This window comes from Mustela nivalis (assembly GCF_964662115.1).
Source record: "Mustela nivalis genome assembly, chromosome: 8".
NCBI lineage: Eukaryota > Metazoa > Chordata > Mammalia > Carnivora > Mustelidae > Mustela > Mustela nivalis.
Genome location: NC_139027.1, coordinates 66469097 through 66495085, shown reverse-complemented (window position 1 = coordinate 66495085; position 25989 = coordinate 66469097). Strand labels below are relative to the sequence as shown.

Below are 25989 nucleotides of genomic sequence, written 5' to 3'. Positions count from 1 at the left end.
ATCTAAGGCTGTTTTTCTTTGGAGTAATACCCCTGTGAGAGTTACTCTGGGGTGACTTTTTTGTTCCATAAGGAATATATTTTATTTCTTGGTGCTGTGCAGAATGGTGGTTAAAGGTAGAACTCTATGTTCTATCTAAAAAGTATCTGAAACTTTTAGGAAGCCAGTAACATTTAGAAGCTTCTGGCCCACTTTGGTGAACACCTTTCATTTTAAATGCCCACCCTGGCTCTTCACAGTGTGTGTCTTGAATAAATAAAGGGCAAATTCATCCAAAGCCACTTGAAACACAGGCCTTTGTGAATTGAGACACTCAATAGTATTGCCATCTTCTGCTTATTTGAGTGTTTGGGGCAATGGGGTGGGCGTGGTAATCCCAGGATACTCAGATTCTCACTCTTAGCAAAAGGGTCTTCCCTCCCTCTCTCATTGTTTGGCAGAATGAGAAATGTATTGCCAGGAGCGAGTTAATTCTCAAATGATTAGGGTTCCTATGATACATGTCCAAAAGTACCAGGCCTTGAGATGGGGAAGATGAGATGCTCACATAACAAAGTAACAGTACAAGTGGAGGATGGAGAACAAAGGAGTTGTCACTAAGTGCTCCACATTCATGACTGACAACCCTTTTTAATATTCTTCGTGTTGGGGAGGAAAGGATGCTCTGAATTGAGAATTCTTAGTAAGGACTTCAGTGAGACACAAGAAGGTGACTGTCCAGCTTGCTTAGGACATGGGCTTCTTCGGTGTTGACCTGTTGGCGCTGTTTTCCAGGGGATCATGGCTGGCACTGACCTGCCACTGTGCCTTGGGGCTCCCACAGTTACCCCTCAGCCGGCGAGCCAACCCTTGAGTAGGCATAGCGTTCATGTTTTCTTTATTTTTTTCTTTCTCCTCTGGGACCACGTGGAGGCCTTTCAGGGATTTTCCTGAGAGTATAGCCCCACAGTTTTAAAAACTGTTCAAGGTTTGAGTTTATAACAAGAGTAAAACCCTTTTCCCTTGTCATTACTGCTGCTTCCTTACTCACTAATTAGCCAGCTGCTGCAGATCTCATTAAACTTCATTAATCCTGAGCATCTGTCTATAGGAACTGCCTCAAGATAAAAAGAGGAAACTCAGCTAAACGTTTGTATTGCTGCTAATTACCCCAAGCTATACTTTTTATTAATTACTCACTTCCAAACTGAATGAGGACCTTTCCCCATGCTAGACAACAGGTGTTTCCCTCTCCCCTGGCTGTGCATAGGCTGTTCTGTGGTTCAGTGCATGGGATACCTTTAAGTCTCAGGGCCAAGAATTGGATGGCTCTGGAAGCCTGATTTTGTGTAACCTCAACTGTTCAAAGCTTTCAATCAGTAATGAATTTTTTTTTTAACAGATACATTCTTTAAATTATCTCATACATGATGGCTGAACAATTACAAAGCCAGTTTTCTTGACTCAGTGGTACAGAGTCTAAGGAAGAATTTTAATGGAGGTTGGGTTAGGAGTTGGATATTTGTATGTTGTAACTAAAGGTGACATTTGAAAAGGAAAATGTTGATCTTGGATTTGAATTGGTGGTGACGGAAAGCTAGGAGTCCTTGCCTGGTACTCCTCACAGGTGTCAGTCAGACAGGGCAGAGAAGCATACTTCCTTGTTGGGACTTGGCGAGAGATCCTGATGGACTTGAAAGCACAGTTGAATGGAGGATTCTTTTTGGTGGGATAATTGGTTCCATTATTCTCCCTTTAGGTGGGGAAAAAACATTCACATTAGGCTTGTCTCCTACATCATCTCAGATGCCGGGTAAAGTCCTTGGAATGTAGCATTCTGTGTAGAGCAGGGGGGACTGGCAAGGCAGACCTTGGTTCAATCCTTGGGACTGTGCTTTGTGACTTTGAGCAAGTCACTGAACTTCTCTGAGCTTTAGTTTGCTCTTATGCAAAACATGTTTGGTGAGAACATCTACTTTATATAGTGGTTGAAAGAAGTCAGGGTTTTAGTGCTTAGAAGAGTATATGGCCCTTCAGTAAGTGCTCAGTAAACCCCAAGTACACTGGTGGATATGGAAGACAATAATTTAATTCCCTGATCATTTAGGATCGTGCTCATGGAGATTCCCACTTGTGTAGCTGAAGCCCTGGTTGATCAACCCCATTGGGTTCTGATCTTACCTTTGGCTGATTGTTGATGTCACCTAGACTCAAACCTCAGCAGTAAAGCTTTGACCCCTTGAATCACCTCTGGTCAGTTGATTCTAGGTGCTTTGCTCCTTTCTCTCTTTTGCCACCTGTTACTTTAAGTATAATTAACTGTTGATGAGTCTGGTGTGTTATTAAACTGAAAATCCTTCCAGCATGCATCCTAATTTCTTATTGCTTCGTATGGTGATTTACAGACACTTCTTTTTTAAATGGCATTTGTTTTTCCTGCAGATGAAATCTGAGGTGGCACCTGTTTACGAACTACTACTCTAGCATCCTGTAGACCTCAGTGTTTCTTCAGTGAATGTCACTTATTTTTGTATTAACATTTTTGTATTAATATCCTCAATTCTCTATTAAAAGGAAAAATTAATATTTGTTTGCCTTATTTTGCTTATAAATGTTTTATAAACTTAAATACTGATTTGGCATTCTCCAGAAGATAGGCATAAAAATTCAGGGTGACATTTTATTTTATTTTAGAGTACTCACCGAAGACAGCATTTCGCATGTGACCTTTTGTGGTGCCCCGGGAGAGTGTTTTCCTCCAGCGGGTGCCCTTTTCATTTCCTGCTCATCAATCTCGGACCTGGTTCTCTTATCAAATTAAGATAAATTGTATGTTTTCCCTTCAAATGGAAATGCCCTTTGAATATTTCAGAAATGGTATGTGCACAACCAACAAGCAGTCCAGGAATACAGAAGTGGAAATCCTCCAGTCTCTGGTTGTGCTCCCTTGAGACCATTATAGTTACTGGTTTGGAAAGTAGCCATGCATATTGGTTTTTTTTGCTTGCTTACATTTAAATTTACATTTAAATATATGTACATCACACACACACACACACACACACACGTATCTCCATAGGATCATGCTAAACACATGCACTGTTTGTGACTCTTCATTCATGGCCGTCTTCCTAACCCATATACTGCAGATTTCCCCTCCTCTTTTTAATGCATATATACTGTTCTTTTACATGAATGAATGCGTCTTATTTTAATTAACCTGTTAGTATATATATTTAGTTGTTTCTGGTCTTTCCTCTTTTGTTGTTGCTGATACCCCCTTTTTTTTTTTTTACACTTTTTTATAAAATATGCCATCTGCGCCTTCTTTGTCTTTGTGTGCTTGCAGAAGTGTTTCCAGAAAGTAAATATCTACAGGTGTGATTTTGGTAGATGGGGGAAATGCACATTTTAAGTTTGATATTGCCCATTTACTCTCCCACCAACCACACACCAGTGTGCCCTTTTCTCCATGTATTCAGTAAGTGGCAGGATTGGTCTAAGGCATAGAGTTAGTTTACTTTTGCCTACTCCGACCTAGCCCTGTAAGTGGAACTTCTTCCACCTCAGCAGAATATCTGTGGGCTTTGAGCCCTTCCCACCCAGTTCCAAGATTATTATCTTTATACAGACTGTTGAGAAGAAACAACTAAAAAGTCTTCATTAAGCAATAAAATGTCCCTGAAGAACAAATCAGCCATAGCATTCAGCTTTCCGGGCGTATCTAAGTAACAGCAGAAATACTTCTCCTGTGACAGGGTTGCTTTACCCTCCCCATTACCTCCATAGACTGGCAGTGCTACAAACAGCCGGGTCCCTACACCTGTTATAAGGACCGGACTCTGTGGGGTGGGAGATAAAGCCTTGCTTATGGAGATGGGAGGGAGGGTCCTGAGGTGGGGGTACTGCATGTGGGGGCACATTCAGGGATATTGTAAAGATAGACTTGCTGTGTTGTGGGAAGGGATTTGCATTTAGGTTAAGCAATACTGTGCAACAGGTTTATGTTTCCACAGCAAATAGAACAACAGAAGAACCTGGCTCCCTGTTTATGCCCCTGCTCCTCCCCGTTTGTTGTTTTTTTTTCACATGAAAGAATTAAGGTAGATAACTAGCTGTAAGCTAGGAAGATTCAGTATGGTCTACATCACACTTGGGGCACTGTCTTAATGAAACTGCACTTAAAGCTTTGATGAGAGTTCCTATCAATGAAGAATAGGTTTTGATTTAAAACAAACAAACAAACAAAAAAACAAAACAAAACTAATATGAACTGCCCTGTCCTCCTTTGATTAGGGTGAGGGAGCCCTTGGTGCCACCCACACTGTTGACCAGGTCATCATAGGGACTGAGTTCAAAGTCTGTTCTTCTCCAGTTTTTTTGTCCTTTATTAAAACAAGGGAATGTACATTGTGTACTTATGGGATTTGCCTGCCAAAACTCTGTAATATTTGGCTTTATAAGAAATCTTGTGTAACTATTCTGTGTGTGAGGTTGAGTAAAGCCACAAAGGAAGTTACCAGAATTGTTTTTCAGGGTTTGACCCTGTGAGTGATAACTTTCTCTTTTTCATTTTAATAGAGCTTAAAAGTGACTAAATGGTGGTTGAGTGTGGACATCAGTTTTTGAACGCTGTGAATTCTCAAGGAATTTAAAATTTCTTACCATTTTGGAAGAGAGCTCTGACTGCTGTCTGGCGCCTTTCCCAGTGCCTTCAGACCAGTTACTTAATAAGTGGCTGTTCATTGGTTAATAGATTAACCCAAGAGGAAACAAAAATGAGAGGAGGACTGTGTGGCTGAATGTTGGGTACTAGTGTAGAACATGTGCTATTCTACATGGAATCACTTTGTAGTCAGTGAAATAGTTGGCTGAGTTCAAATACATAACCGAGGATTGGTCAGAGCTTATCATTCAGTAAATTACTTCCTGAATGAAGAACACTCAATGAGCAGTGAAAATTTTGGTTTGATACACTAGGCTATCACTTAGAAAATTGTGTTAAACTAAAAAATTCTTTAGTTCAGTCCAGAAAGTGGCTTATCTTTACAACTTAGTGTTTAAAAAAAAAAAAAAATCCTGTCACAACCATTAGCTGTTTCTGATACACAACTATAATTTGGACATCTTCTCCTCCAAACACGTGAAGCCTTGGGCTTACTTGCATATTACAGTTGTAATTTTGGAGTTTGGCCTGGAAGTTGAAACAATCTTATTTAACTTCTCAGTCTTCCATTTCAACCCTGATAGTTTCTATAGGGAGTCATGGTTGCTGCCAAAGGGGTTTAGGTGACAAAATGGTAATGATCTTTAGGGCAGAAGCCAGTTTCTAAATTCTTTAGTGTTTACATTTATTTGTTTTTAAATATAATTTCCCGTTAATTGGAACCTTGTCCTAATTCTAGTTCTAAGTGATAACTTGGCATCACTGTAACATTCTTTGTCTCAAACGGTAATCCTTTGCAGATTCAATTTACAGATATAACTATTGGGAGGACTTCCATGATAGATTATTTTAGAGGGGCATTTCCACAACTGATTCATTTAGGAAATGATCATGTTAGTAAGTACTGTTTCATCCATGAAAAACAGACTACTTTGTGGTGACCTTTGGGTCTTTGTCCCTCCTTCTTATCTTTGTGTGTCTCTGATTTTATAAAAAAGAGTTTCTTAGACTTTAGCTCTCTGGAATAGTGAATTAGAGATAAGTTGGACATCTTCCTCAAATAGGACAGCTATCAGAAACTATTCTCAATGGCTAGAACTGGTGCCATAGCCTGGTGGCAGCATCAGCCTTTCTGAAAGCATTGAGGTACAGGGTATCCTTTTGAATCTTGAATTTCTTACAGTAATATAACTCTAGGTTACGAAAGAGAATTCTGTTTTTCTCCTTGCATTGTTGACCCTAAGAAATCTGGAAAACTGGAGGAGAGAGAATATCATAAGCACGGGCCAGGGTGCACGCTATTTGATTTTTAATACACTGGCTCAAACCAGCTGCATTGTCCATAGAATAGTATGGCAACCCTTTGTGTGCATTGCATGAAAGAAGAAACATAATAAATTCTAATTCTCACTACCCCTGCTTACTCCCAAGGCTCCTGTAATAAAACCCTACCTTAAGCCTTGAAAATGAAGGGATTTTATTTTCACCAGTGAATTTGTGTGCCACATGATGACCTGGATAAGATATATTATTTACTGCTGCTTTAATTGTTGCTAAGTAAAGGTAATCCCCTCCCCTCATATATGGCAATTAAATCAGCTTTATGAAGTTTTAGTGTACCCATTATGTTACCATACTGTCCTTTAAAAAATCCTGTCTTAGTCTGTATGAATGTTAGCATTCTCCCATATAAGTTGGCTACTTAAAGATGTGGGGTCTGTTTAGTTCCAAGCTTTTTCCACCTTTTGAGGATACTACAAATTACCCTTATCTACCTGGGACTTCATATTTTTTAGCTTCCTTCCAGGGAGAATGGGGGTGGAGAGGTGATGGCGAATAAAGTTTATATCAGGATAAGAACCAAGGACCTGAAGCTTGTGCACACGGGAAGTAGGAAGTTGGGAAACCTGGCCTCAAGCCTCCTGACTTACCCTCATCCTTAAAGTGCAGCCTTGAGTTCTGGCCTGCGGTGTCCACTGTGTTGTGTCCCTCCTGACTACTGGGATAGCACTTTTAATTCTATTGTTTCAATGAAAATACTCCGAGGCAAGGGAGGGGAGAGGGCCCGTCTGGGTGCTCTCACGTGCACCCCCTGGCTGCTCTGTCATGTGAGCATGTTTAATAGTAGAAATTCAAATGGTCCCCGACACGGTATCTTGTTCTTAGCAAGTCTTCAGTGCATATTTGCTAAGCTGATTTTATTTGAAAATGGAAACCAACAAGGGGAGTCCAGGACTATTGATACTCTAAAATTTTTTAAACGAGGAACTGATGAAACTTCAAGGACCAGGTAGTTAACTCTGTTAGCCTTTGCAGGCCACATAGGGTCTCTAGCATATCTCCTCATTTCTCCTTCAGTACACCCCCATCACCCCCAATATGAAAAAATATTCTAGTCCCTAGGCTGTACAAAAACAGGCTATAGGCCAGAGTTTGCTCTTTCCTATTTTCAGTTGATCTTTTCAGTCACAAAGGAGCTGACCTGAGTGAGGGGGTATTGTTTTGGGAGGGTAATACCTTATTTTCCTCAGGAAGTGTGGGATGGTGGTGTGAGGAGGAGCTTTGGGATTCTTCAGGGTTCACACAGATGAGGGTTCTAATCCTGGATGTGCTTTTGCTACTCACATACCCTCAGGCAAGTCAGCAGATTCTTTCTGTGCCTCATCTAGTTAGCACTGACGTTTTAATGAGCCAGGTGAAGTTAATGATGACCCTAACCCAGCATCCACCAGCTCTGGGGAGCCCTGTAGGACTGACTTCATCCTTGGTCCTGCAGACTCTCCCCGGCTGCAGCTTCAGGCTGTTTCCTGCTGGAATGTCAGGCTCATGATGTGCTTCTTGCCTGTGAAGGAACTTTGAAATGTGCCTCCCAGTTTCAGATCAATTTAGTAAATGGTTTCTGGATATTTCTTGAGATGTCCTTTTTTTTTTAACTTTATCATATTTGGTTGTTGGGTTTTTTGGTGTTTTTTTTTTTTTTTTTTTTTTTAAGATTTTATTTATTTGAGATAGAGGTGGGGCAGAGGGAAAGAGAAAAGCAGACTCCTGCTTGAGCAGGGAGCCAGACACAGGGCTTGGTCCCAGAGCCCCAAGCTCATGACCTGAGCTGAAGTCAGCCACCTAACCAACTGAGCCACCCAGGCTCCTCTATCATATTTTGCTGATTAAGACATATGTAACAAATTTCAGAAACATCTTTATCAAAACACAGTTACAAATTACAAACTTCCAAGGTTTAAGTTGCATTTATTTTAAATATTGTGTGTGGGGGGGAATCTGTTATTGGTGTCAATTAAATGAGGTATTGTTACTCAATCCATTATAATCCCTTTGCCCAAGGCTTATGAAGCCTACTGGTTATAATCATTAATGACTGTGTAACCTTTGGCACAGGATGCCTCTGTTTCTTCAGGTGTAAGCTTGGAATAATAATAAATATATTTAATAACAGTGGGTCTAAATAAATCAATAGATTTAAAGCAGAAGAGGTTCTGGCCCATGGGCTCAATAAATTTAATATGTTATTGTTGCTACTGTGGCAGCTGTAGTAATTCCTTTGGAATCACCAATGTGAATTGGGGTACTGACAGTAATTTGTTAGACAGTATAATAAAATTCGGTATTACTTAATAGTTGCCTTCCTGGAAAATTATGTACAATTCAGATTTTTAGTAAAATTAAATAACATTCTTTTTTAAAATAAGCTTCATTGATGGATTGTTTTGCACTGGAACCAATCATTTCCTTTTATCATTTACTTGTATTTTTTCCTGTGAAGCCTTTTAATATTTTAAAATACATATAAAACACTAACATACATTTCCAAGTTCATCTAATACTCTTATCAAGGTGTGAATTTCCCCAGAAATTAGAGTGATTTGATAAATTTGGTTTTATTTATTTATTATTTTTATTCCTCTGAGTATAGTTGACACACAGTGATTCGACAACTCTGTAGGTTATTCTTTGCTCACTCAGATGTTGCTACCATCTGCCACCACACAGCACTGTTAGAGTACCATTGACTGTATCCCCTGTGCTGTGCATTTTATTTCCTTGACTCATTCATTCCATAGCTGGAAGCCGGACTCCCACACCCCTTCACCCATTTGCTCATCCCACCTCTGGCATCCATCACTTTGTTCTCTCTGTTGATGGGTCTGTGTCTGCTTTTTGTTTTACTCATTTGTTTTGTTTTTTAGTTTACACATATAAGTGAAATTTTTCTCTTTTTTAAAGGCATTTAATTTTCCTTCCTCGTTTTGGCATATTACACTACTTACTTCACCTTAGTTCTCCGCTTTGCCCTTGTTGAGAAGAGCCAGTGGTATTCCAACGGCCATTTGCTTTCAGAGTTCGCTCCTACCATCCATCATCTTAGCCACCTCCACAGTCTTGACTTTTTGTGGATTGTGACTTTAAGGGGCTTGCCTTGAAGCGATGACCTTGACTGGGAGGCAGGACCCCTGGGAATCAGACTTCTTTCTCAGCTCATTATTGTGAGTCTCCCTCTGCAATGCCTTAGTTTCCAGTTGACAGAATTGGGCTGGGCTACTCAAAAAAAAAAAAAAAAAAAAAAAAGACCTGCTATAAGCCACAAGCAGGGCCTGTTCCACTGATGTAAATTGTAGGTGCAAGGTTATAGAGAGTTCACAGTTGTTCTGTAGTCTGCATATCAGACTGTTAAGTGTTAGCAGAGAATTGCATATTTGCCGCACATGCATTTAGAACAGATGTTTTCATGTGTTTTGTCCGTGAAGCAGGTTAAACTGTTAGGAAAAATATTTTAACTGAAGTTCTATTTATATACAGATTAGCAAACAAATTAAAGGACCGCCCGCACGCAGACTAACCCGTCACAGGGAGGCCTTTGGTCAAAAGATTAGTTTCCTTCCTTTTGCTGCCTCAAGATAACAGTTTGATTCTCTATTATCAATACAGCCAGTTGCCTGTTTCCGGTTTCCTGCTCTATGTGTTTTGCATGTTGCTCATGGGAAATGATTTATTTTTTCAAGCCAAGGCACATATGGGAACTCCACCCTACTGTAGTCTTTTGTTTTGAATTAAGATCCCCTTTCTTTTTTTTTTTTTTTTTTTTTTTTTACAACTCAAGAATTGAGCTTTAATGGATAAATTGTTAAAATTAGTATAAATTAAGTCTTGTGACTATTGTCCAATTTGGTCATGTTAAGGTAATGTTATAATTACACCCTTATGTATTTTGCTGCCTCAGTATGTGATGGCAATTGACACAAAACAAAATGAAAAATAAAAACTTCTCAAACTTTTCAGGTTAGTTTTGGACCCCTTTTATTCTGAAAGACCATGCCACAAAATTGCATTATTATCATTTATCAGACCTTGAGGAACAATTGCAAGAAGCAATTCAGTTATGAAAGAGTTTTCGTTGTTGTATGGTGGTAACATTTAACTTAGGTTTTTGTGATTTGAAAACCTAAGAAGTTTGTGATTTGAAATTTCTTTCCTCAGTAATTTCAGCAGGACCACCAGTAGTAGCAGCAGGCTTTATTGAGCGCCTGTTTGTTGGGCATTGCAAGGTTGCTGGTTCATTCAACAAATGTTTGTTGTGTACTCATTCTGCCAGGCGTATATACTGTGAGGCACTAAACAGATGTAGAATGGAGTCCTTTTTCCTGGGGGCAATTACAGGCTAGTTGAGAAAAAGCGTACAGGATATGTGATAAAAACAGATGACATCCCATCAAATGAGGGTTTGTTGAAAGGCTAATCTTGCCCTGGGGTCTCAAGGAAAGATAAGAGAGGAGGAAGGGCCTTCCAGGTTCAGAGAATGGTGTAAACAAAGAAATGTGCATGGGAGAATTTGGGAGAATTTGGAATGTAACATAAGACCTGTGGATGTGTTGAGGGATCCCAGAGGAAAGGGTGCCTTCTCTGGACCCTTGAATTCTCATCTCTGCATTTTGGACTGTCTTGTGGATGGCGGGAAGCCGCTGAAAGTTTTTTTGGTACAGTGGTGTGACTTTGAGAAACCACTGTTTGGGGAAGGTGACTACAACTGTAATGCTTAAGATGGGTAAAAATGAGGGGTGCCTGGGGCTGGTCCAGTTAGTAGGGCATATGACTCTTGACCTCAGGGTCCCGAGTTCCAGCCCCATGTTGGGTGTAGAGACTACTTAAATAAATAAAAACATTAAAAAAAAAAAAGATGGGTAAGAATGAGAAAGGCATGACGGAGTTCAGTAATTGTTGAAAGATGGGACCTGAAACCATCCTAATTATAGTGAGCTTTTTCTTCTAAACACCCAGAAATACATCTTGAAAAGATTGTCCTGGAAGCTGATCCTGTACTATTTTGTAATATCTTTTGTTATTTTTTGACTTTTCATTTTGCTTCCCCAGCTAGACTAACTAGTTTATTGAAGGCAGGGGACCTTGACTTAGACACAAAGTTCTACATATGGTAGGTGCTTTGTAAATACTCAAGCTTATTAACACTCTCAACTTCAGATTAGCCCTTACCCAGACAGTTATAATATTGTCCGTTTAAATAATTTAGCCATTCATGGGGCTGTGTTCATGGGATGCTTGCTCCATCGCCTCCTTTTGATTACTTCTCAGCTTCTGTCCTTGTTTCTCAATTCCTACTGTGAACCCACATCTACACCTACCATAACTATCAGTCTATCCAGAGAAAAATTGCACATTTGCCACCTATTCCTTAAGATAGGCCACTATCAGGGCGCCTGGGTGGCTCAGTGGTTTAAGCTGCTGCCTTCGGCTCGGGTCATGATCTCAGGGTCCTGGGATCAAGTCCCGCATAGGGCTCTCTGCTCAGCAGGGAGCCTGCTTCCTCCTCTCTCTGCCTGCCTCTCTGCCTACTTGTGATCTCTCTCTGTAAAATAAATAAATTAAATAAATAAATAAATAAAAAGATAGGCTACTATCTTAGCATAATTGAAGAGGATCCTGGTAAGAAAATATTCTTGGGTTATACCAGCAGGTTCAGACTATTTGAAAAGTAGAAGAAAGATCTTCTCTTTGCAACCAGGTATAAATCTAGTCTTTGAGGGGTCATTTGTCAGTTCCTATTTCTGTATTTCCTTTATTTTCCATCCATAAATGTCCCATGCCTTCGGGCCTTTCTTCACCCCGGCTCCCATCCCTTTTCATAGCCAGAATTGTGGCATATGGTGAATGTGGTTGTGTTTAGCACTCTGTGCATGGGTTGTTGCCAAGAGATGCTATACAATCATTTCCATCGCACAATGCTCTTCTGTTCATCAAAGCTATTTCTATCTCCTTTAGCTTAACTTACCCTAGCATGGTGTTCATTTTTCCAATTACAGCAGATTTCCCAGAGTAAATAAATCTTGAAGCATTACAGTTTTCCAGTATTGATGATGGTCATTCCTCAAAAGCACAGAAGTCAATTATGTGCTTTGAAGGGGATGAAGATGGAGAGGATATTCACAGCCGTTTGGTTAAAATTGGGCAAAAATGTTTTCTGTTATAAATATTTCATCTGTTTTCCCTAAGCCATCTGCTGAAAATTTTAAAGTTATTTATCAAAACCCAAAGACAGTGAATCTAGGTACTTAAAGAAGACGGTGTAGCCAAGCATGCATCCTGATTCGCTTTAACCTGACTGAGCAGTGGAAGAGACAGAGAAACACCCAAGGACACCCAGTAGTATATGCCAGCTCTGGCTCTCTGGGCTGCTGATGCCAAGTGCACTTGTCCTCCCCGAACCCTGAGCTGTGGTGGAGATACCTCTCGTGTTCCACCTCCCTGACAGAGTTGCTGTGCACGTGCATCACAGTGTAACTGCAGGCATGCCATCTTACCAGTCTGTTTTCAAGAAAGTGCGCCATAGGGGCGCCTGGGTGGCTCAGTGGGTTGGGCCGCTGCCTTCGGCTCAGGTCATGATCTCAGGGTCCTGGGATCGAGTCCCGCATCGGGCTCTCTGCTCAGCAGGGAGCCTGCTTCCTCCTCTCTCTCTCTGCCTGCCTCTCTGCCTACTTGTGATCTCTCTCTGTCAAATAAATGAATGAAATCTTTTAAAAAAAAAAAAGAAAGTGCGCCATAGAATTTTACTTACGATTCACTCCTTTCAGGAACCAGAAGCTGGTGCTGGTATTGCCACTCACTCAAGGTTGGGTTTTCTCTTCTGCTTCTCAGTGGTTCTCACTTTCCAGGTGGCTGGCTAATTTTTCTCCAAGCCTGTGGGGCCAAATAATTAGCTGGAGAGATCTTAACACCTGGAGCCACTCCCGGTTCCTAGGTTTTCAGGGTTCTGAGGACATTTTGGTAGAATTAGTGGGTCTTGGAAGCTAATTTTGAGAGTAGCTTTAGTCTTTCCTGACTCCCACTCCTGCATTGGCACAAAGACTCACCGGGCCCCCTCCCACTGGTTCCTTCTGCCCTTTCTTCACCTGGTTCCCCACGTTACTGTCTCTGGGCTGCTAGCAATGCAGTGCCTCCGGTCCTGCCTTCCATTGGGCAGTTGTGTCCTCAGGTACGATCTTGGTTTCTACTCTGCCTACCACACTGTACCGCTCATTGTGAAGAGGGGTCAGTGAGGAACTTTTGAACCTGAAGGCCCTCATGTGGACAAGTAGGGAGACCTATATTCTCTGTGGCTCTGTAGGTGGAGTGAGCCTTGCTGGGCCATAGAGACATATCTAGACTGGACAGAGACACTGTCCAGTAGTTGGAGTTACCTAGTGATGGAGCAGACCCTTTCACAAAATAAGGACTTGGGTTAGGATGGTGAGATGGTGGGTGATTCTAGATCTTGTATCATGGAAACCTGTTGGGTTTTGTGTTTTAATGCCATGCTAGGGGAAATTACTGCATCGTGATTGAGAACCCAGGCTTTGGAGCCAGCCTGCCTGGAAAATTACTAATTCTGCCAGTGGAAGTAGCTGTGGGAACTGTAAAGCTCATAGCTGCCTACCTAGGACATAGTAAGTCTCAGTGATGTATTGTTATCTTAAGAAAGAAAGAACAAGGGACGCCTGGGTGGCTCAGTTAGTTAAGCAGCTGCCTTCATGATCTCAGCGCCCTGGGATCGAGTCCCACATCGGGCTCCTTGCTCAGCAGGGAGCCTGCTTCTCCCTCTGCCTCTGCCTGCCTTTCTGTCTGCTTGTGCGCTCTCTCTCTCTCTCTCTCTCTCTCTCTCTCTGACAAATAAATAAATAAATAATCTTAAAAAAATAAAAAGAAAGAAAGAAGGAACGAACGAACAAGCTGTTTTCTTTCAGTAAGACTGTTAACAACCTACGGCCATGTCCACACACATAGCTTCCCCCCTTTCTGGGATTTTTAAATAGCTAGCTCAGGTACAGTAGCAGGGATGTTTTTGCTTTTGGAAGAGTGTTGTTTTAGAGGACTTCTAAAGCCTTGTTCCACTCTGCGGGCATGTGGCTCCAGGATCCTGGATCTCAGCTGGTTTGAACAGATGAGAGCACTGCTCTGCTGGCCCAGAGGAGAAGGAGCTGATTTAGCGAGCATTTACAACATGCCAGGCCCCGAGCTTTGTGTTTCACCTCCTCATCCAGTGCTAGAGGGACCTTAGGTCAGTCTCTAAATGAATACAGTGTGGAGGGGGAGGGGGCAAGGACTGGCACAGCTGAGAGGTGCTTATCAGGACCGTGGAGGTGCCTGTTTTTGGGAGGCAACACTTACCAGGTTATGGGCAGGGCTGTGGTGGTTGGGGAAGGGAGGAACAGGGAACCTGCTCCAGTGTCAGGCTCAACCATGTCAACTTCTTGGGAGCAGATGCAGACATGACTTGGCCTAAGGGGCAGAAATGCCCACTGCCATACGGGGCCAGAGAGCCTCCTACACCTGTGGTTGTCCTGGAGGCTGAGGCTGAGGCAGTGGCAGTGGCAGTTGCTACTGTTCTTTCTTGCAAAGAAGTAATAAGTGCTTTGTGGGATGAGTGGGGTTGAAGGTACAGAGATTTCTCCTCCTGCGGCCAGCATGTAGACCATCAGGATCCCAAAGCCTTCGATGTGAGCTAAGAGAGTAATGAATGAACAACACCCGCAACTCATGCGTGTCTCTCTGTCTGTCTGGGAATTGCAGTTTGAGACACCACGGATATCCGCCAGTTCCTTTTGGTGGAAGCCCAGAATGTCTATACCAGGATTTCCCAGCCTGGGCACCACTGACATTTCGAGCTGGATAATTCCTTGTGGGGGCTGTCCGTGCACTGTAGGGTGTTTACCAGATCTCTGGCCTCTACTCACTAGATGCCAGTGGAGCACCCATCCCCCCCCAGGCACAACAGTCAAAAATGTCACTAGACTGCTACATGTCCTGAGGGGAGATGAGAACCACTGGCCTAAATAACCAAATCAGGGGCGTCTGTGTGGCTCTGCCTTTGGCTCAGGTCATGGTTCCAGGGTCCTGGGATTGAGCCCACATCGGGCTCTCTGCTCGGCAAGGAGCCTGCTTCCCTCTCTCTCTCTCTCTCTGCCTGTCTCTGCCTACTTGTGATGTCTGTCAAATAAATAAATAAACTCTTTTTTAAAAAAATAAATAAATAACCAAATCAGTATGGAGTTTGTAAGGGCTCCCATTTCTTGTTAATCAGATTTGCCTCATACGGGTGGAACTGGAAATGGGCTCTCCTTTCTTGACTCCTCCCACCACTTCTGTACACAGTTCTGGCACAGTGACAGCAGCTCGGGCTTGGAAACATGCCTCTGGACTGTCTTCCATCATCTGTGCCAACGGCCTCCTGCTCCTTCTCAGGCAGGCGTCTGGTTGTGAGTGCAGGGGTGATGTCATTGTGCCTTCCCAGGAAGGGTGGAACAAAGGACAGAGTCCCCAAGGACATGCTGCCTCATCCTCAGCTAGGCTGCTGGATAGATTTTTTTTCTCTCCCTTTCCCTCTTTCAGGCCTCAGAAATGTTTTTCACCAAGCCATCCATTGCAAGAGGACATACTTAGCTGACTGGACTTTGTGTGTCACTGCTGAGCCCATTTCCTGCCCCTAGTGTGCCATGAGAGTGTTGGTTCTGGTCCAGTCCTTGGATGGAATCTTCCTTGCCTTTTCTAGTGCGTGGTGTGAGCTGGAAGAACTTAGGTCTTATGTGACTTCTTTGGCACGCTTACATGACCTGAGGCCTGCTCATAGGCTATGTGGGGAACATAAAAGAAAGCAGGAATAAGGACAAGAAAGCAAGCTCTTGTTGCTCGCCTTTTATTTTTGTTCAGGTTCTTCTCTCCCTTCTTCCTGGAGTTTCTGGGGACCTGAGGAGCCCTCTTCACACAGATCCTCAGACTGTGTGGAACAGTTTTATTTCCCCTCACTGCTCTGCTCTACGAGTGGCCTCTCTGCCTCCTCCTGGGGGAGGAGAGTCAGGGCTAGGCTGTAACTCTCAGAACTGGGTGCTGGGGGAGTGCACTTACTGTCTTTGGAAATAGGTCTCTGGGATCCCCTCATAAAGGAGTCTGTTGATTCAGAACCCAAAAGGAGCCAGGAGTGTTTCTGTAATGTGAGATTCACCCAAAGGAGTGACAGTTGGCTGAGGAACACCTTTTGTGCTTGTATATTTAGAAATACCATAATCCAAGCAGATTTTTGTTTTGATCTCGTTCCCTTGATAGGCTGGGTGTGGTAGTGACTTTGAGCCCAAACCCTTTAATAAAAGCCTTGATACCCATCAAGGGCTTTATTAAAGACATTCCCGACTCCAGTGTAGCACATAAAATGTATTTTAAAAAATTAGTTGATCCTAAATACATCTGAACCAGGAGTTACTTGCCGTCTGTGAAGTGTACTTAGGAGAAGCTTAATATCTTTGTATTGTGTTCTGGACCTCCTCTTTCAAAACACCCAACTTTCAGCCAAAAAAACGCAGCTCCTTGTGTCAGTGTCATGAAGTTGCCGTCCATCATGATGATTGTGTGATTAATAATGCATGTGATCGTCTCTCTGTCACTTCTCATGATGTTACTGGTACAGCTCCTTTTTCATCCACACTGTGCCCCTTACTACCTATTTCTCGTTCCCTCAGTCCTGCCCTTTCTGATCCTTTGTCTGTTTTGGGTTGGCCTTTGTCCCAGGGAAAGGCCCTCTTTTCTGCTGGACAGACTGTTTGTTTAGAAAAAGGCTGAGCTCACCGCAGCAGGTGGCCAGCTGCCTTACCTGCCAGGCTCTCCACAGTATAGGCTCACCTGCTGTGGGCTCTGCCTGGCTCCCTCCCTGTGCTGGGGTAGCTGGAGGCGTCCTCAACACCTTCCAGGGAGACCTCCCATGATGCTCTGGCCCACCTGGGAGCCCGGGACCCCTGGGCCGCCAGTACATGCCTGTAAGCAAAGGTTGCTTTTGAGTTGTCACCTAGTAGTGGTGAAACACACAAAAAATTTGGGGGATCTGCTTTCTTTTTTATAGATGAATGTATAAGCTTTGGTGGGTTTGGGCTTAACACTGGAAGGAATAGATCATGAAGGGTCTTTTGGCACACATTCATGCTAAAGAACCAGAAGTGGGGTGAATAGCTGACAAAGAGTATATCTGTAGAAAACAGTGAGTACGAATGAGTACAGGGTACATTCTGTGTGTCCCTGTTGAAGGTTTCAGCAGCCTGCATTTAGAACATTGTTCAGAGGCAAGAAGTTTGTAAGCCTCTTTGTATGGATGTGAAAGGCCAGTTCTGGGCAGATCTGTCTAGAGTTTTAGGCTTTGAATTGGACAGAACTTGATCACTGATGCTTGAAAAACTATTGTTTCCTGGATGACTTCGTTATTCTGCTACCATACTTTAGATCATAAGCTGTCAGTTGCCTTTTCAGTGAATGGTTGAAGTTTGGAGATCATAGCTATCCACCCATGTTATGGAAGGGGACCCTGAACCCAGTATTTCAGCACATTTTTGGCAAAACCTTGGGCCCAGGCTTTGCTCTCCTAGTGCCTAGCTGGATCTTTTTGCATCTCACCGTGTTGCCTGCCATTTTCTCTGTTGTTCATGGGGGCATGGGACTTGACAAATAAGAGTGTCATTACAAATCAAGGTCATGGGGCGCCTCGGTGTCTCAGTTGTTAAGCATCTGCCTTAAGCTTGGGTCATGATTCAGGGTTTCGGGGATAGAGCCCTGCATCAGGCTCCCTGCTTGGCAGGATGCCTGCTTTTCCCTCTCCCACTCTCCCCGATGGTGTTCTCTGTTCTCGCTGTGACTCTGGCAAATAAATAAAATCTTTGGGGTCAAAAAAAACAAATCGAGGTCATGAGTGAATCCATCTTCTGATCCTTTGTACATGAGGGAAGCAATTTCGTACTGTTTCCTTAGCTTTTCTACCCTGTATCCCTCCATATACTGTGTACTTCCCTAACACATGCCTTTTGGAGGAATGATCATAGCTGCAACATATACATTAGAAACTACCAAACATTAGGCTGCTGGGCAGGGCTGTACAGGCCTCCCCTGTGATCTACTGTATCCTCTGGCCTCTTCATCAGAGAGCAAAGAAAATGGAATGAATGAGAGCAAGGATATTCTCCTGGTGGTACGTCTAGGGGCCTGGATGTGTTCAAGGGTTCTATGGTTCCAATATTTTGAAGAGTTGATCATGCTTAAGAGGAGCTAATTTGAGGTCTCATTAGCGTGTAGTTTTCCTGTTCTTCCTCTGGGGTCTTGTGACCCCGCTAGCACATAGCTGCTGCTGCCGTGCTGTAACTGATGATAAAGGGAGCTCTCTTCTGCTTGCAGATGAACGCGAAGCCGTGCAGAAGAAGACCTTCACCAAGTGGGTCAATTCCCACTTGGCCCGAGTGTCCTGCCGGATCACAGACCTGTACACTGACCTTCGAGATGGACGGATGCTCATCAAGCTGCTGGAAGTCCTCTCTGGAGAGAGGCTGGTAAGTGGGTCTGTTTCTAAGTGACTTGCACCATAGGTCAGAGAGTGTTTTTGAAAAATCAAGTGTGGGCTTCTTCCTGATGAATTTTGCAATTAATGATTGATGTTTTTGAGAAGGATGATCTTGATAATAAGTGAGATGCGCATGTTGGAAAAAGCTCCTGTGTTACCGTTGTGAGTGTATGTGATGTTCTTAAACTGTAATTAAACGGCCTCGTTCTGGTAGTTTGTGAAGTTACTACCCTTGGTCTGAAATATCTTGGCTGGTGTCCCCAGACTCGGGCACTGGCTCCAAGATGAATCTCTCTCCCACGAGGTCATGGAATAATTTTAAATCTGTTTCTTACAGGTTCTCTGGAAAATCTGAGCTGCCGTACAAGGTGGCAAGAATTGAATTCAGTAGTCTCTGGTGTTTTTTGCCTTCTTCCTTGCATACTTTTAATTTTGGGGGTGGAGGAAGAGGCTGGTGTTTTGTCATCTCCTTGGAAACACAGAGCTTCTGATCAGTTCACTGTGTTGTTTTGGGCAGGGGAATTGCCAGCCTACGCTGAAAGTTCTGTCCCCATTCTATTTCCCAGAGCTGTTGCGGCTGTCTCGGATGTGACTTGTGTATATGAACCTTAAAGCAGTCCCTGTAACTGACCCAACAGGTTTTGTCTGGTCTTGATTTGAAAATAGGTGCTAAATTGTACCAGAGCATATGTAGTTCCGTAGGTGGTAGTGGGACTGAGCCAAACGGTGACACCTAGGGATAGAGCCCCACATCTGTAGTGATATCACTGGGAAACTATGACGCCGCTGGTTGGCAGGACTGCCAGAAAGCCTTATTTTTAACTTGAGCTCCACCCTGTCACTCAACAGCCCCACAGGTCTGTATGCAGACAGACTGACACACCTTGCAATAGGGCCTAGCAACAGGGGCTGCCCTATTACTAGCCAACCAACAGAACCGCCTCTTCACCCTGGGTTAAAACAGAGTTTTCTCCCTCCCTGCCCCTCTGTTCAAGAACAGAGTCCTAGAAAAGTTGGTGAGGCCCCATCTCATCTCCAGTGAGCTTTGTCTCTGCTCTTGGTTCCCCAAGCATGCAGGTCTTATTACCTCATCCTCTTTGAGAGTTTTACATCAAGCTAAACAAACTAAAAAAATAAAGGAGGCTTATTCCCAAGACCATGGTGGCTGCCCTGAAGGTAGTTTTTTTTGTTTTGTTTTTAAGATTTTATTTATTTATTTGGCAAGCAGAGATCACAAGTAGGCAGAGAGGCAGGCAGAGAGAGAGAAGAGGAAGTAGGCTCTCTGCTCAGCATCGAGCCCGATGTGAGGCTCAATCCCAGGATCCTATCATTTATTGCATTTTGATTTGTGGTGTGGTTTTTTTTTTTTTTTTTTTTTTGAAGTGTGTCTTGTGTGAGAACCTAGGGTAAAATTATTGTGATATGTACCTTTAAATTTAATATTTAGGGGGGTATTTTGTTTGTTTTTTTGTTTTTATTTAAAGATTTTATTTTTAAGTAACCTCTACACCCAATGTGGGGCTCAAACATACAACCCCAAGATCCAGTTGCATGCTCTACCAACTGAGCCAACCAAGTGCCCCTAAATTTAATTTTTATAAGCAGACTTTTCCCCATACCTCTCAACTCCTTCTTTTATTCTTAAATGTTTAGTCTAGTGTGATTATTTACTGATTTTATTTTGCTTGTTTTTGAAAATGACTGAAAAAAATCATTTAAATGTCATGTGGTTTGAAATTAATTTGAACATTTATTTTGGTTCCAGTAGGGTCCAGTCTTCCAGGCTGCAGGGAGCAAAGTGTTCACCTTTGAAGGTCCATAATTCTTTAATATGAAGAAGATTGTGTCTTGAATAACTTCCTCATAACAAGTGGGATCAGCCCCATTGCCTTTATTCTGAACAGGGTAACAAAAACTTCAGTAGGGAAAAAGACAGCAACTAGCAAAGCATAATTCTTAACTCATGTGCCGATCCCTCCCACTCCTCGCATTATTTGCTCTTTAAAAATATATATATAGATATTTAAAAAATTTTTTTAAGGCACCCAGAGACCTAGAAGAGTAGGGTGGAGAGGAACATAGGATGGGCGCCATCTCCAACCTCTTAGGCAGTGAGTGCCAGAAATTGTGTTTAGCAATGACATACTACTTTGTGAACCCCCAAGTGCCTTAACTTCTTTCATTATTCATTTCGCACAGCCAACCCTGATTATAGGCAGTCTGATTAATGTTCTTATTCCAAAAATAAGGATACCATAGTGACCTAAAGCTCTTATTCATTCAGATTGAAGATTTTCAGCCCCTTTAGCCCTGTGGTTTATTTTGTTCATGGAACTTTCTGGAGGGGGCACAAACTATTCTCTGCTGTTGGGAGTGGAGGCTGCGGGAGCTCCGGTTAGAGACCATCCCTGTAGGAGATTACCTTCTTGAGGGCTTATCCCAAAGGATCCTTGCATATTCAGAGTATGAAACTAATGAGGCGGTTAGAGCTTCCAGGCCTGGGTAAATTCTTGTCCACAGCTAAATGCTTATGGTTGGATAGCATTCGGTCAGCTCTGGACTTTCTGCACCAGTGATCGCAGACCCTGTATGACATAAACATTTGCCTTTGTCTGGACCTGTGTCTCAGTATTTTAGCCCCATGCCTTGCCATCAGCTTGGCAGTGAATAACAGATGAATGTCTGAAGAACTAGAATATCTGTTTACCTTATTAATAAATTCTTGGAGTCGGGTAATCCTTTTTTACAGAGGAGGAAATTTGTCTGATTTTTATTAAGTTCAAAGAAACAGTAGCTTAACGACCCAAACAATTCCACCCTAACCCCATCCCCATCTCGGTAGAATTTGAGTTACATTTGAACACGTTTTAAGTAGGCATTTGGGTTATCAGTACACTCAATTCTGCTGTACTGGGAATGTCAGAAGACAGAAATCCCCTTCTGTGGTCCTGGCTTGGATAGGATCTGTGTCTGGAGATGTCCTTGTCTTTGCTTTAGATTATCTCGGTCTGTGGAGCAATGAGGGAACTTTGAGGCTGAGCCAGGAAGCTTTTCTCATACTTGGGTGAGCTTGGGTTGTTGACTTAAAAAAAAAACCATTTTTTCCCCCATATCTTCCTCCGAAATTACAATGGACTATAATTATTCTTAAAGGTGCTGCTTTAAAATTCCCTTAAAAATATAGACCCACCCTTAACTTCCGCGTCAACTGAGCAGATCAAAGCTGTGACCACAGAACCTATGTCAGTTACTTCATCATTGGTCCCACCCAGATCCCAGGGCCTTGGAATAATACTGGCTTGGACTTTGGGGGTGAGGTGGAGCCCACAGGTCACAACCCAGGTTTGAGGCTTGCCTGTGCCTGCCCCCTTTCCTTTATGGGCCTCAGAAGTGAAGAATGGTTCTAAGTAAGGCCACCAGTTTTCTGCCTTGTTCCTGCTCAGATAGAGCACTCACCTCTGACCCAGAGAGGACAAGGTTTTCTGAATACTCTACCCTCCCCCCAGAGCACTCACCTCTGACCCAGAGAAGACAAGGTTTTCTGAACACTCTGCCCTTCTGCCCAGCTGCTGCCATTTCCAATTGCAGATGGCACTGGTTTTTGCTTGCCTATTGTTTTCCTGATACTCTGTCTTGCTCTGGTAATCAGCATCAAAGAAGAGAAATCAACAACAGGATTTTTCTTTTCTTTGCCACCATTAATGCCAAAACAGGCTGAGCTAGGTGGGGAAGATAGATTTACCATGAGATTTGTTAAGCCTTAAATCGCATTTTGAACTGCACTGGGGGAGTTTTACATAAAGCCTTTGTTAGGAGAGTCATACTGGCATGTATTGTTGAAATGGGGTTTTGTGAACTGGCCGGAGAGTCTACCTGTTGTTTGTCATATCATTTGTTTGGGAGAATTTTCTTTTGTTTTGAACAACCAGCCATGGAAGAACCCCCCACCCCCATTAAATTGCAGTCAAACTTAAATACAAAAAGTGAATTAATGGGGATAGATATGCACGATCAAGTACCAAGTGAATGGTCCCAGAGCCCTAGAGTTCAGAAGGGGCAATAAGCCTTCTGGATGGCAAGTGGGTGGGGTTTCAGCAGGATCCAAGACAGAGGTGTTCAGGTGTGGATGGTAGAGAAGATAAGGGTCAGACGTCTGTTCTGAGGGAGAGTAAGGAGCATATTTGGTGGTGGCTGTAGGAAGGAATTGGGGTAGGAAAGTATCCCAGCTAAATTGGAGGTTTTTTGGAAAGAGTGATGATGGTAACTTGAGCATGTCTGCTTTTTTAGTATATACTTTCATGTCCACAATCTCACTGAGTTCTCACAGTCTAATGAGGTAGACAGTTAGACGTTATGGAAGAAATAGTCAGAGGTGACCAGGATCTTGCCCAGGGCCAGTGTCACTAGTAAGTCATAGAACCTGGACTCCAGTCCACTCTCCTGTTTGTTGGTGCCCTCCTTTCCTGCTGAGCTCTGCTGAAGGAAAATATTTATTGGGAGAGGTCCCAGCCAGTGAAGGAAACAGGCAGGACCTAATGCAGCACAGTGTGCTACTATTTAATTTTAATTGGACAAGGATCGTTTATACTCATTAACGATCAAAACTTGACTGGGGACTTAGTGTGAAGTGAGTTTGGCTATGTATTGTACTAGAGGAGATTTTGAAATCAGTGCTTCTCATCCTACCATCTGAATTAAGTAGAGCCGTGTTTTAAGAGAGTGTGTGTGTGTGTGTGTCCGTGTTCAAACTATTTTTAATTAAAAGGTAAAGATAAGCAAGTGTCTGTCACATTGGTATGTGGAGACCAGTTAGTTTCTTTCCTCTTTAACAGAGCAAGGAATCAGTGGGCCTGTGAGAATTCACCTTGCACGTTAGTAAGCCTTCCGCTCTCCAACACATCCATTGTATTATATAGCTGGAAGTGACTTTCATGACCACAGAGTTAGATCCATTCATTTCATAAGTACTGAGGGTCAGAGTAAGTGGCCAGCCAGGCCATCCAGCTAGTGCACAGCAGGTAGAATCCTAGAGTCAGCCTCTCTCACTTCCCAGGGCTGGTACTCTGTCACCCAGCAATCCTTGGAGAGCTCTTGCTCCAGGTAGCTTCAAGGTGACTTGGGACACACATGAAGAAAATCTGAGGGAGTGAGGGTTCCAGGGTGGAACAGTGTGGCCCAGCCCCCAGGGAGCCTACCAAAATACCCTGCCAGACATCCTCCCCTATGTCTTCCTTCTTTATTCAGGGAGGCGGCCAGATTGCTCTAGGAAACATCTGTGTTCTCCTTGCTGTCTCTAAGCTCTGACAGAAGCCCTGTCATTGTGATTACTCTGTAGTTCTGCAGATCCTGATACCCTGCAGGGGAGAAGAGACTCTAACTCAAGGATGGGCAGGCAGGGGAGGCAGAATGGTGGACCGAGAACCATCCAGTTCCTTTGTTGCTTTCTAAAGGCACTGGGTCTACTCGTGCGCATTTGCCCAAAGCCACACTGCTTCTCAGAGGCAGGGCTCGGACAAGTTGTTCTCATAAGCCATTGGAATCATGTCACCAGGAGCTAGAGGTGGTTCTTTAGCTCTGTAATTTCCATTCCTTCTTTGGAATCAGAAAATAGATGGGTCTGGGGTGAGGCCTAGGATAGAGCTGTGCTTGATAAAGATTTGGGACCAGAAGGGACCTTGGGAAGGGAAACAGGAAAAGTGCTTGCAAGAGCAGGGAAGCTTGTTAAAATGATTTAAGGAGGATTTGTAAAAATGGGCATTTCCTCAGAGGAGCGGTTCTGCTGCTGCCTCCACAGCTGCCACTCATTTCTGCATCCAACATGGGTCTGGGATGGAGCGTCTCTCCATGTGAATGCATTTCAGACTGCCCCATCAAATGGGACCTCCAGGACAGAAAGTCTCATGTTTTGGTGGGAATGCACCAGCATCACAGTGGAAATTTGACAGTAATCAATGGAGGCGGGACAGGAAATGCTCCTTTTCTTGGCAGAATCAACTGCTTTTGGGGTGTTGCCTCGAGAAAGTGTTTATTACTAAGGACTGCACCCCTCCCCCTAGTTCCATTGTGTTTAGTTTTCTCCATTGTTAACTCTCTTTTCCTTTTAAGAGGATGGAAGTTTAGTCATATAAAAATAGCACTAAAAAAAAAAAGAAAAAGAAAACTATCTGCCAGGTGGAACTGAGTCTGTTTCCTTTCACGTGGAAATGTGCACCACTCTTGGTTCTTGCTGTAGCAGGAAGAGCGTGAGCTCTGGAGTCCGTGCCCGCCACGCAGGGACTAGTGGCATGGATTACACCCATTCGTCCAACAGTGTTTGCTCAGTGAAGTGGTAGTTATTTGATGGTCTTTCTGTGAGGACCGAATGTGATGACCATCATCAAGCACCCTCACAAAGGTGAGGGCAGTCAGGGCAGACAAGAATGTTCAGATTTGGGGGCTCTGCCATTTTAATGACCAGTGTGTTTCAAGGTATAGTGCTGTGAGATCACTCATACTTCCTAAAATTAATTTCCTGTCATCATTGCTCCCTAAACTTGCCCAGCTCTTGTGCCCCAGAACAGTATAGAAGTGCTGAGGGCAAACCCAACAGGAGACCGGGCAGCTGGTACTCTTGAGTTGTCATCTTGGTTCTTACTCCCCCTCCTCCTGTGCCACTAGTGAGTCTTGTAACCTCACCATGTCTTGTCTTTTCTTTTGGCATAGAAGGCGGGAATGGGCCACTGCTGATGAGTGAGCTTCAACAGAGATGGAAGGTGGGGAAGGGGTTGAGAAACAAGAGGGCGGCAAAGTGAGCGAGGTGACAGGTGCACATGCTGTTGCCGTGCACGACTTTGTCCGGTTTGAAGTAGTAGCTACAGCGCAGTAATCAGATTTAAAATATCTGTAAATCATGTTTCTCAGACTTGTTTCCTAACAAGCTTTGAACCACAGAGTTCTTACTGTGTGTAAAGCCCAAAATGTCGAGGTTTGGGTATTTTCACATCCTTTCCCCTCCGTCGGGACACCACCCAGCCACATTTTTCTCTACCACTTTTAATTTTCATTCTAGTCTAGAATTTAATTTGGGGGGGTTGAGATAGAAGAGTGGAGTTATCATCATCACTGTTTAGAGGCACGGTTGCTCCTGGTTTTGAGCTTCCCTTTCAATTGAAGTATATCAACTTCTCAGGTTCCTAGTGGGGAATTTTGTGTCTAGAGTCTAAATATTTCCTATTTTCTCCAGAGAGGTGTATTATATCTAAACACAGGGAGAGGAGGGAGCCCACCTTTTCCTGTCTTAAGTAGAATTGTTGGGAGGAAAAGACTTGTGCCTTTGCTGGTAGAGAGCCATTTTGTGTGTTTGAGAACTCCATAATGATTAGTTTACCATTTCATTTATGTAACAGCCCTTTGAGATAATTATTGGTATTCTTACCAGTTTATGGGTAAACAATTGAGAAGTAAGGCTCTGCTTTGCTAGAAAGTGGTGAAATTGTAA

At 43.2% G+C, this 25989-nt stretch overlaps 1 protein-coding gene across 5 annotated transcripts in view; it reads left to right on the top strand.

Annotated features, from left to right (window-relative positions):
• SPTBN1 (spectrin beta, non-erythrocytic 1) overlaps window positions 1-25989 on the top strand; it is a 195985-nt gene that overhangs the window by 106891 nt on the left and 63105 nt on the right. For all 5 annotated transcript variants that reach the window (XM_082743544.1, XM_082743545.1, XM_082743546.1 and 2 more), the window contains one exon: window positions 18350-18501. In XM_082743544.1, coding sequence (XP_082599670.1) covers window positions 18350-18501 — 152 coding nt within the window. The remainder of the gene's footprint in view (window positions 1-18349; window positions 18502-25989) is intronic.